Here is a 12,311-nt window from a genome sequence, read left to right on the forward strand (position 1 = left end):
GTCAGACTTGTCTATGTGTACAGGTCACTACAAGGCAAGCTTGGGTGTAGATTGACCATATATCAGCTAATCCACAGTAACAGGCTATGGACAGTGTTGTACATGGCAGTAAAAAAAGACATTTATTCCTTAAAAAAACAAAATGAAACAAAACACAAAGACAGGGCCACAGCATTCACAGAGGTAGTTTCTGTGGAGCAGCTCACATGCTATAAATCCCCACCCAGTCTTACCTCATTGCAGCTTGTATTTGTAGTCATACCCAAGGCAAAGTTGAATAAATACACGGAAGAGCTGAGCAGAAGCAGCTAAGCCCACAAACACCATTTAGCATAACACAATGGGCACCAAAGAGTAGGGTTAAAAGGAGCGAGGTGTTCCATAGCTGACAATCTGTGTTTTTTTTTTTTTTTTTTCTTTTCTTACTGAAATACATTGCTTTTGTGTTGTAACTACTTTCCTATTTCATGCGTTTATCTTTATTTTTTTTTTCCAGTTAGCTAGCTATTACCAAAGTTCATCTGTTTCAGTTTGCACTTTAATTTACAGCCCTTGTACTAGTCATTTTATTGCTTCAACCTCTGGGTGAGAAAACTTTTACAATTTGCGATTACTGATCTCAGAGAAACAAGAAAGCTTTTTGACCTGCTGTAGAGTAATTATAGAACCCATTGCTTCTAGGGAGGGCCAATCAATGTTTAACAAACTGTGGCCGTTCTAATTTAACCGTTTGAAGCCTGAACCATTGGATTGGGGTGAAAAAAAAAAACATCCAGACTCTTCAGCCTACAATTTAATTAATCTGGTTTTAGTCTATAAAGTTTTGCCTTCCTGCTACTGAACTTGAGGCTTTTCCTTTCTCAGCATGGAGTCAAAATATTTGCATATAAAAATATTTTTCCCTTATTTCAGAAATTATAGCTACGTTATTGTTGATTAATCCTTTAATGGGATGAGTCTGTGAATGCCCTGCTGTCAAAATAAGGCTTGACAATAGAGAAATTACAACATCTTAATTACTAATATAATTTCATATTATAGAGGCTATGGTCATGGAAAAAGATTCAATTGTGTTCCACGGTGTAAAACCAGAATAAATAGATACCCTGTGTTTGGAAGAGTTTGTGATCTGAGTTATGCGACCAGTAAACTAAGAGGTAAATCTAAACTTTGGAATTGGAAAACAAGGTCAGAAAGATGATATAATTTACAGATTTTGTCCAATTATAGAATTAAAAACTGGCTAGCTAGAGTTTGAAGGTTCACACCTATTCTTCATCCACTCAAACAGCTATGAATTTAAGAAATGATGAACTTACCTTCAGAAAAAAAAGGACATTATTTTGAAAGCACCGAAGTTTTTCTACTTTTTATCTCCTTAGGTAGAAAGATAGATATATTTTCTGGATAATTAGTTGCTTAGATTTTCAATGATTTTGTGTACTAATGTTTGCATATGCATTAACATCAATGGGACTACGAATGTGTGCTGCTGTTCACCAGATGTGAAAGGAGTATTGTGATTTTATAAAAACATTTGTTTGATTAAAGTAAAAGGTCTTACAATTTTATTGGTCCAGCTATATTTTCATTGCTAAGATTTGTAAAGTCTAGTGTTTGCTAGTTTCTGAGAGGAGAGAAGTGAAAACTTGCACACTGAAGAGCTCGCATTTTTCAATGGAAATGCAGGCAATTCAGTCACTGCACACACACAGTACACTGCAAGCTCCCTGTGCACAGCTGACACAGCTGCTCCTCACTCCTGCACATGTGTCTGAGGCAGCCTGCTGCTCTTTGCATCTGAAAGAAATGGCTCTGGGTCATGGTGGTACAGGAGTCTGTTTTATTAGTGCTCTTTGCACAATACAGTATGAAGAAACTTCATGGGCACAACAGGATAATGAATATCCATGCTTATTAAATGCTCACTAATGTGCAGGATGCAACCTCCATTTACTTTTAAAAGCTAAAATGTTGTGGGTGGTATCAGAAGGTTCAAAAAAAATTATTTAAGGGGCACTGTACACTTCATGTCTTTTCCCCTTGATATAAAATATGCAGTAAAGAGTTCAGAGTCAATGATGTTGAGAGACACATGATGGTGAAGACCTAACATAGTCTCACATAGTCTCATCTCTTCAGGTAAGACTATTTGGTTTCACTTACAACCAGAACAGAACTGCCAATCCTTAAAAAAAAAAAAAAAAAAAAAAAAAAAAAAGTAAATGCTTCCACTTTCTGCTTTGAGTCAGTTAAGTTCATACAGGATATATCAGCCTACAGTAGAAATGAACAGCAAGTTCAAATGTATGTCCCCAGTACTTTATGTAGATTTGCTGCTGCAGAGCATTTGGCTGATTTGCAGTATGCAGAAGCAGCATGTTTAGACATGCACTGTGTTCGCTGGCAGCCTTGACATTCTTCTGTCATCTGTTGTTTCTTGTTCACTGCAGTATTTCCTTTTTTTTTTTTTTTTTTTTTTAAATAGTTTCTGACTTTCTCAGCACCTGGGAGAAACCAGAGGTAGTTTTGGATTTATGTATTAAAAAATCCTGCTGTTTGCTTAGAAGTTTTCAAGCAAACAAAGCAGACAGCAATCTCCATGTCTGTCCGTCCATCCATCCATCACTGATATATATTTAAGATGCACTAGATCATTTTTAGTTTTAATCCTACTGTTGTGTTTGTTGACAGCAAAGATTTAGCTATAAGAATCCTTTCTAGTGTCATTAGTTACTAGTTCATGTATCAAAGAGGTAAGTCATATTCAGGGCGTTAAGTGTAGCTCTAGCTCAGGCACCACAATGCTGTAATGATTTGTTTTACACAACTCATCTAAATTCTTACTCTCCCTTTCCAAATAAAAGAAGCAGATTACTGGTGATAGATGTGGATTCATGTAGTTTGCCTATTTCTTTGAAATACTCTGAAACTTTTTTGCTTTATTGCACCCTATATTCTAACAGAGTTATAGCATGTCCAGCCTTTAATTTTTAGATGAATGCTTGAGTTTATTTACATGTCTGTAGGAATAGAGTTCTCATCCTGTGTGTGTTTCATCTAGAACATATTTGACTGAGAGACTGGGTTCCCCCTGACAAGGGCAGGAGTTCTCTCTACAGGGAAGAGAGCTATTATTTTGTTTCCTCTTATTTTACATTCAGCAATAAGTAGAAAAAGTCTATAATTGGACAAATACACATTATATTTGAACAATGATCTATATTTAGACAAACCAATGTTTATTTTTCATGACTTCCTTTGAAAAGATGTATCAGGAGTTCTTCCAGTGGTACAACAACAACAAAAAACTCATTATAATCACAGAATCATTTTGAGTGGAAAAAAACTCTAAGATCATCCACTAGATAGTCCACTAGGAAGGATACCACATATCAAAGGCATTTGTTTTCCTACCTTACAAGTATTACTTCAGTGATATTTCTTAATCCATGTGTCTCACAACTGGTTTACTGAAAACATTTTTTTTTCCTTTTTAATTTAAGAGAAGTAAACTGCTTTCTATTTGCCTTTTTTGAACTAGCTACTGGGTAATTATGCAACTATATATCTCTCATAATTCAGTTCCAGAGTATTTACAAAAATCTTTTTTTCTTTCTGCAAAAACAAGATTTTGAAACAATTCCAAAAGGTTTTAATTATATATATATATATATATATATATAAGTAAAATACTTCAAACTGTTATAGCATATAAAGATAAAGAGTAACTCAAACGATCTAATGTCATCCTATGGGAAGGGCTCTGAGTTAAGTACAATATAAACTCAGTGTAGGAGGCAGGACAATGCTATAGTGTCTCAGCTTAAATTGCTTGTAGTGAAATAGTGCCCTCTGATGTTCACTGAGTTACTCGGAAATCAGAGATTAAAAAACATTCTCCCGGATATGCTTGGATGAATTAATTGTTCAACAAACTTCCAAAAACTGTAGTTAATGATACATATGTAAAACCTGTAGTTAATACATTAGTAATAAAGGCTGAGAACCAGTTAGGTCCTCTACATCATGCAGAGTATTTACAGTCCGGTAAAGTTCTGTTTCCTTCTTATCACTCTGTTCAAGAACTTCTTACCATATACTCAGTAGAGACCTGAATGTAAGATACACAACTCAGAAATACAAAACAATTGTTTATTAGTAAATGTACCTAAAAGATATGCAGAGTTTAACCACTACATTAAATTCATCACCTCCAAAGAGGTAGCTAGCCAGGCTAGCATCCAGAAGGATTTTGTGAGCCTTTGTGACTCCCCGGAAAAAATTTGCTGGTCTGAGCTGTCAGTTTCAGACTCCCTGATTTTTCCTCTTGGGCTTTATACCTTTCCATGTTGATGTTTCTCCATGATGTTTCAAGTTGAGTGCTTGAGTAATCCCCATCTCAGCAATGCTACTTTAATCTCTAAAGTTTTGCAAGGAGAGAAGCTTAAAATTGCAAATTTTCTCACTGCTTTTTTTCACAACTCCTGTTTCCTTAGTCTGAACCAAGCTAGTCTGAGCACAGTGAGCATGTATTGCAACTGAACCTTGGGTCCTGGGAGGTGAGGAACAGTATGAAAAGGTTTACAGAGAGTGGATCACAATACCTCTTGAGTAATTTGAACTTGATTGTAACAGATCTTTGAGGGTGAAAAGAAAAGATCTTGTGATATTTTGTTGCAGAACCAAGAGCTCAAAAAAAAAAAAAAAAAAAAAAACAGTCAAAAAAAGCCAAACTATTTTAGAAAGGAGAGAGCTGTAGGGAAAAAAAACCGTACAAACGCTGGGAAGCTGTATAGATAAAGATTTACTTTGTAACCTCCTTTTTACTGGTGCTGTGAGGAATGCAAATCTGAAGGTGTGAAGATTAAGAATGCACACACTTTACAATAACTGCAGCTTTATGTTTTGCAGACTTCAAAAAATGACAAAAATTATCTTCCTAGTTTCGATGGTTTGTGTGGTTAAATAGATTTTTCTGTAACTTATCCTTCCTTTGCTTTCCACAGTTATCAAATGATTGGTAATTGAGTGCTTGGAGTGCCTTAGATGAACAGCATTGTGCACAAACAGGAGTATGTACGTGTAAAAGGCAGAGAATTTTTGTTTGTTTTTACATGAAGGATAATTTAATGCAGGGTGACTCCGCCTGACTGAGCACGCATAGAAACATCTGTGTTAGAAAAGGCCTTCTAGATGACCAGATTCTGACCATCCCTGCTTCCCCAGGGATGGAGAGCTCCACCATGTCGTGCTCCGTGCCCCAAAGGGCCTCCAGCCACCACACCACCCGCGGGGCCTCCCCGTGAAGGAACGCCAGGCCCAGTGCGCCCCGTCCCTGCTTTTACCCCTCCCACCCTAGCAACAGCCGCGCCCCGTCTGATTGGCTGGCGCGGCCGGGCGGGCTCCGCCGGAGCGCTGCAGCCCAGCGCCCCCAGGCGGCAGAGGTAGGGCCGGGGGCGGCAGCGTTCCGCGCTCCCGGGGGCTGCCAAGGGCGCGGCGCTGAGGAGAGGCGAGGAGGGGAGGGGGGCGGCGGCCCGTGTCAGGCGGGGCCTCCTCCGGACTCACCTGCTGGGGATCAAAACTGGGTAATTACGTACCCAATGTGAGATTTATTTATTTATTATTATTATTGTTTCCCCCTCCCTCTGTGTCATAACTAAGAGCTGGGGAGGCTGTCTCCCTACACCCTGTGTAGGGACCTACTGAAGAATTAAAGTTGTTTTCTCGTGTATAAAACGTAGCTTTCCTCACGCGCCATTTGGTGTCCTCTTGATTTTTTAAAGAAACCATAGGTTTGTTTCCTTGGTTATGCCTTTGCATTATCTCCTACTTAATTTAAATTTTGTCCCCAGCGGCTATAACCAAAGGTTATAAAAATAATTCGGCATTTCATGATTTTATTTTTCATATCATATGGTTTGATTATGGCAATGTTACATTGATTCGATTAACATTACTTTAAAAATACCCCTTCATAGATAGGAGCAGAGATATGGAGATTCCTTGGTAGACCTGGATAAATGCATGAGGATCTGACAAATTGCAACTTCTTCTGGAAAGGAGATGTGTTTTCAAATCTTGAATGAAAAATGAACGATTAAGTCTGCTTCCACTGAAAAAGAGCTTTATCAAATCAGAACCAAATTTAACTGCCTAATTCACTGCGTACTGATAAAATAAATTTTTATATCACCTGACAGATGAAGCTTTGCTGAAAACGCTTCATTTGAACAAAACAATTATAGAGACGTACTGCTAAAATTGACTATTTTTTTTTTGTAGCTAACTTCTTCTTCTTTTTTAACAGGAACTTTTTACTTACCAAAATGAGACACAATCTGGTGTGTCAGACACCTCCCACTGTCACTGTTCATGTAAAATCGAGTGCATCCAGATCACATCAGCAAAAAAAACTTGTTAGATTGAAGCGGCCTGCTTTTAAAGACCATCAAGAAAATTGTGAAAAAAGGGTTCTTAGTCATAAATATATACATCCAAAGGGACCATGCCTAGTTATTCAGCGTCAGGAAATGACAGCTTTCTTTAAGTTGTTTGGTAGGTTAATAATGATAGATATCAGTGTTTTGATTGAACAGTAGAAAACCATAAGTAAGTATGTTTTCTAAACTCAATGATAATTTCAAGAGTGCTTTTTATAAATAGTTGCTGTCTTTGTCTAAACGTATTTTGTTGTTTTATTCTAGTGTATAAACACTTAATACTTAAGTTAAAAATACAAAAAAAAAAAAGGCTACTGAAGTGATGAAAACCATCCTTTAAAATAAAAAAAGGAAAACAAGATGGTATGGTACCTCCTTCAACAATAATTTCCCATACCTTACTATATTCTCATAGCTTTCAAGAAATCAAGAAATACATGCAAAACAACATATATCTTGTTTTACACAAGGCTTAAAAGAGGCTGGTCTCTCAGTTCTATATACATATTATTTATTATAAGAATAAGAATTTAGAGAGAGAAACTGAATGAGAAGAATATCTGAGGAACTGCTGCCTCTCTGTTGCATTTGTATCTCTTTCATATAAAGTTTTGTATTTATTTAGAAGAGATTGAGACATAGTAGATTACTTTTTTTTTTTAATTTATTTAAACTTGAACATTAAAGTACAAGTTCACAGAGACGTATACTGACCACAAGTAATCAAGCAAGTATTGCTTTGTAAAAGCTGTCAGGTAATCAAGGTGCAGAGATCTCAACAGTCTCTGGTTCATCAGAAATAACTGTACATTACTCGAGGGAACCTTTTATGCAGGAAAAGGTTACATGAGTAGAAAAAACACTGGTGATTTTTTCACCTTCACTTGGTGTCATGGACTGAGATACAGTCAGTCACCTTACCTTTCCCGTAGTTTGTCTTCTGTTTTTTCATACCTAATCCATTTCCCTGTCAGTTTCTCTGTTCTCTACTGGTGGGTCCAGCTTCTTTTGTTTGGTTTGATAAAAGGAACTTATGTTATTTGTTTACATAGACTTCCTAAGAAAAACAATGTTATAGTTTGAAATGCTATGACTATTTTGTTGCAGATGATGATGTGATTCAAGACTTCCTATGGATGGACTGTTGTTGTAAAATTACAGACAAGGTAAGTGTTCTTCATTAACAGAACTAATAGAACTAACTATTCAGTGAAAATTGACTGCTAATCACTTAATTTTATGAGAATACAGACCATATATATATTTTTTTTTCTAATGTATTCATATGAAAACTTCAAGAAACTTAATTTATGCTTTCCTCATTGATAAGAATGAACAAAGTAGTTTTGTGTGAGGCAAACATGTATGCATTTTAGGAAATGTTATATTGAAATAATATGTTAATACTTAATAACGAATGTAATAATTTACATTTTAAAACAGTATCTTTTGGCGATGACTTTCGTTTATTTCAAGAGGGCTAACTTCACAATAAATGAGCATACCAGAATCAATTTCTTTGTTGCTCTGTAAGTACTCTTAAATTATCTGGTTTACTAGCATAAACTTTGCATTAGTTTATTCCTTTGTTTACATCACTAATGATTCTGATATACAGTGAGACTTCATAACCACTTTGTAGTTGTTTGGGGCTCTATATGAAGCAAAGAAACATAATCCACACATTATAATCAGTGCAAATTCAGTGTTGTTTCCCTGATGTCCAACCTGAGTAGCAATGAGGGGATGTTTACATGGGTATTGTAATACATAGCATGGACTTCTGCTTACAGAACTGTTAATCTGTGAACTTTTTTTCCATTAAGAGAAGTAAGTGCAGGGCAATATGTGGCAACATATGTAAAGCTCACGCTTTTTCTTATAAGACCTTATTTAATATCTTACCCATCTTTTAAGTCCTTTTAACTGAATTGTTTCATCCTGATGCACAACTCTGGGGTAACTTTACTAACTAAGTTTCTGTCAAGGTGATTTGAGTCAACTGTAAAAATGTAGGTAGGTAATTTCAGAGAACTTTTTTTTGAACCCTTATAAAATTTCTATACATTGAAATAGAGGTGCAATCATAAATCTGTCTTTACTGAGCCTATATAGTTCTGTATTATAGGATACATATATAAGGATATATGCTATACCTACAGTGATGAAGTATTTTCTTTCATAGTGTTACAGAGCTCAGGTCATCTTTTTCTATAATAGCACTTGGCAGCTGCTCTGATTGCACACTAGTGCAAGGAGAAAGATGGCTGCTCCTTCTACCATATGTGGTATTCCAGATAGCATCCATAAAGCATGGAAGAGGAGGTTATCTGACTCCACTGAAGGGAGAAAGAAGATAACAGAAGATAACAGAGAATTAGAAAGTGTCAGAGGGTCACATTAGAGTGGGCCTGGAGAGAAGACTGAGATTAGGATCAAGTGAGGAAAAATGGGAAGGAGACCAGAACTAGAATTTTTTTCAGGTATGAGTTACAGGAATTCAGTATCAGGTGAAAGCTCTCAAGATATGCTAGTTCTTACCTACTTACTAATTTAGGAGGCTCTAGGGTAAAATATTTATTATTATAGCTTATGTTTACCTGAAAGATATATGTGGGACTTTCTGGTTAAGAACATGTAATATTGAGAAAGAAATGTTTTGTTAGCAATTTTTCTCATGATATTAAGAACTACTTGAATATTACATCTTTTACTGTTAGAAATCACACCGATAGAATGATTCTAGATTGAATAACACTTACAGACACAAACATATATATGTTTAAAGGTATCTGGCAAATACAGTGGAAGAAGACGATGAAGAATCAAAGTATGACATTTTCCCATGGGCTTTGGGAAAAAAATGGAGAAAGCTCTTTCCTGATTTCTTAAAGCTAAGAGATCAACTATGGAGTAGAATTGACTACAGGGCTATTGTAAGCAGACGTTGCTGTGAAGAGGTAGGGAGGGTTTTAATATTGTAGATGCTGAAACTGCAATTAATACCAGATAACACTATAGTTCTATACAAACATTTTTACCTTAAAGAGTGTATAGAAGCCATAAGAAGGAAAAGATGCAGCTAAAATTTAATGGCCCATTTACCCTCCAAAAATTTTTTTTTCTTCTGCTTTCAAAATATAGTCTTTGAAACTATGCTTTTAAGGTAAATTAGAATAAGTTACGCTGCTGTTAAAAGTAGTTTTTAATGAGAAGAATCTTTCTGCTTTATGCAGATATTTTTACTTAAAATTTACCATTAGCTGTTTCATTTCATTCACTGTAGAAATATTTTTATCTGTGTTTTTGCTTTATAAATTTTAAACCGTACACAAAATAAAACCTTCCAAAACATGGCACCTCAGGTGAAATTTTCCTCTTCAAAATTAACTGCATAACTTCAGTTGACTTTGTAGGGTAATGGTTTTTCATTGCATTTCAAAAAAGAAAGGTTGCGTTTTTAACATTCTCTATTAATGCCCTGTTACAACATACATTTTTTTTCAAAAAATATTGGGTGAAAAAAAAGACATTCGTCACTTTCCAGATGGTATGAGTCTGTCTGGAAGAGCCCTGACAGGTACTGTTTACTACATCTGATGGAAAAGAAGATCTTATTTACTCTTGCATCCCATCTCTATGGATGGGATGAGATGTTAGTTGGGAAAAATACAAGGAACAAGGCAAGTGTAGAATGCTTATCCCAGCATACCCTCCCAATTTTCAGCAGTTGTTAGTTTAGTGACATGGTGAGTCAGAAGATCCACCTAGTTTAATAGTAAGACACTATCTTCAGTCCAACAAAGCATGAACTGGTATTTGTGATGATTTACACGAATATACAAAGCTATAAAACTTATGTTTCAACATCTGATTCATAACTGGTTCATTTATTGTTGCCTAATGTAGCAAACATTCTAGTTAGACTAAGGCAGATAAATAATAGATGACACCCACTTCAACTCTCTAGTCTTAATTCTCTGCCATATATGAATCGGATCCCTTGTTTTCAGCTATATGTTTGCCAGTTATTTTTGTGGTTCCTGATAGAATGGCTATTCTGATAGGTAATGGCTATCGCTCCAACACATTATGTATGGCAGCGAGAACGTTCTGTGCACCACAGTGGAGCTGTGAGGAGCTACAACAAAGATGAAGAACAGCTGCCACGAGGACCTAGTAATACGCCTGTGGACTGTTTGCTTTGCGGTAGGAAAGGAAGATTTGTGCGACTAGGATTATCTTCCTCCTCCTCCTCAACTGGCACACTGGAGATGACTGAATTACATTCAGCCCAGGATACGAAGGACGCCTTTCCAGTTGAAAAAATGCTGGTTGACTCTCCTGTTTCTTATGCCCAAGGTATAGTTTAATATTGCAAATAATTTTCAAATAGCTTATGTAACTGGGACAGTATTTGCTGTTTAGACTACTGTAGGGACTACTATGTGCTTCTTGGTGTGACAAGACCCAACCTCTGTGTTAGTGGAAGTATCTACTAAAAATGCAGTTACCATTTTCTTTCTTTATTTTGGGTAAACTTTTATACTCGGACATCGTGGTATCAGGAAAACCACCTGCTACCACAGAACTACTACCATATCTGAACTAATGTTTGCAAAATATTCCTTGTTCTCCTTTTCTGTGCCACAAATACCATCTTGCTTCAGCCAAACATTTAATTGACACTTTCACATCTTGTTTCCTCCTAGAAGTACCAACTGCATTACACATTGAGTTTGTTCAAAGTGTTTTCATCAACTACTCTAGATAATTTTGTGTTCTAGTCTATTTAGGCATTTGTTACTATTTTCATATTATAAATTAAACTGGGAATCCTATTTGAAAAGCATTTGGCAAGAAGAAACAGTAAAAATACTGGTGTGTCTGTCACATGAATGGAGTGTGTGTTACGTGAGTTATAAGTGCTCTTCTCGAAAGTGGTGTTTTTAGAAAGGGCAGGCTCCTCAATTACAGTCGTCAGTTAGTATGTACATTAAATCAGCACTTCACACTCTCTTTTAAGTGTATCTCAGTCTGACAATTTATGGAAGATATCCTTTTAAGGTTGGGGGTATGTGTAGAAAATACAACAGTGTACTGTGAAAATTGTTTAATGTAATAGAATCTCGCATATTGAACTACTCAAAGTAGCCTCCTGAGCCTTTGTATGAGAAGCCTCTATTACATAGAGCAGTTAGTTTAAACGTCTATTATTTAATTTACTGTTAAGAGTGGAACACACTTGAGATGTAAATTTCCTGTGTAAGGCCTCAATTATGCAGATAAAGTGCAGTGTTCTTGGTATACATGTTTAATATTGGTTAGGGTTACAGTTAATTAACCATAGAGGTACAGTTAATTTATAGCTCAGTTTGTGTCTATTTTAACTATTTGAGTACTTCATCAACTGATCTTTTTCTTGAAGTGAGTACGGCTTTATCAAAAGACCATGTTTAGTGTATTTCAGTTTCCCTTACAGTTGTGCAAACATTGTTCTTAGAGAAACTGGTAATCACTGTTTGGTACTTAGTAAACTCAGAAGTTGCTTCACTTTCATTTCAAAGAGAAAATATCGATCCGCTATTTTCTTACTTTCTTTCTCTTGATTTCTGGTAGACTGTCAGAGCCAGTCCAGGAAAAGCAGACGAGGTAGCATCTTGAACCAAGACAAATCCATGGATTGGTTTACAAGCCATGAAGAATGAAAAACTGAGTGATACAGATACTGTGATTTGCAGAAAAATTTTTGTTGCACGGTAGTACTATAATGATTCTGTTAAAACATTCCCCTTAAATCACACGGGATTTAAGAGTTTATAGGCAGTAGAAATCAAAGCAGAAATTACTTAAGTTACACAACTTGCA

The 12,311-nt window shown here is 36.1% G+C and overlaps 1 protein-coding gene across 1 annotated transcript; it reads left to right on the forward strand.

The window, feature by feature from the left end:
- Positions 1–6,329: 6,329 nt before the first annotated feature.
- On the forward strand, positions 6,330–12,151 carry SPDYA (speedy/RINGO cell cycle regulator family member A; the record flags this gene model as incomplete). The annotated part of the gene is made up of 6 exons (XM_084284369.1): positions 6,330–6,558; positions 7,551–7,609; positions 7,887–7,972; positions 9,232–9,403; positions 10,511–10,805; positions 12,063–12,151. The coding sequence occupies 6 exons, from the start codon at positions 6,330–6,332 to the stop codon at positions 12,149–12,151; spliced, it is 930 nt and encodes a 309-aa protein (XP_084140495.1).
- Positions 12,152–12,311: the final 160 nt, after the last annotated feature.

Source organism: Netta rufina (assembly GCF_964035555.1).
Source record: "Netta rufina genome assembly, chromosome: 3".
Taxonomy (NCBI): domain Eukaryota; kingdom Metazoa; phylum Chordata; class Aves; order Anseriformes; family Anatidae; genus Netta; species Netta rufina.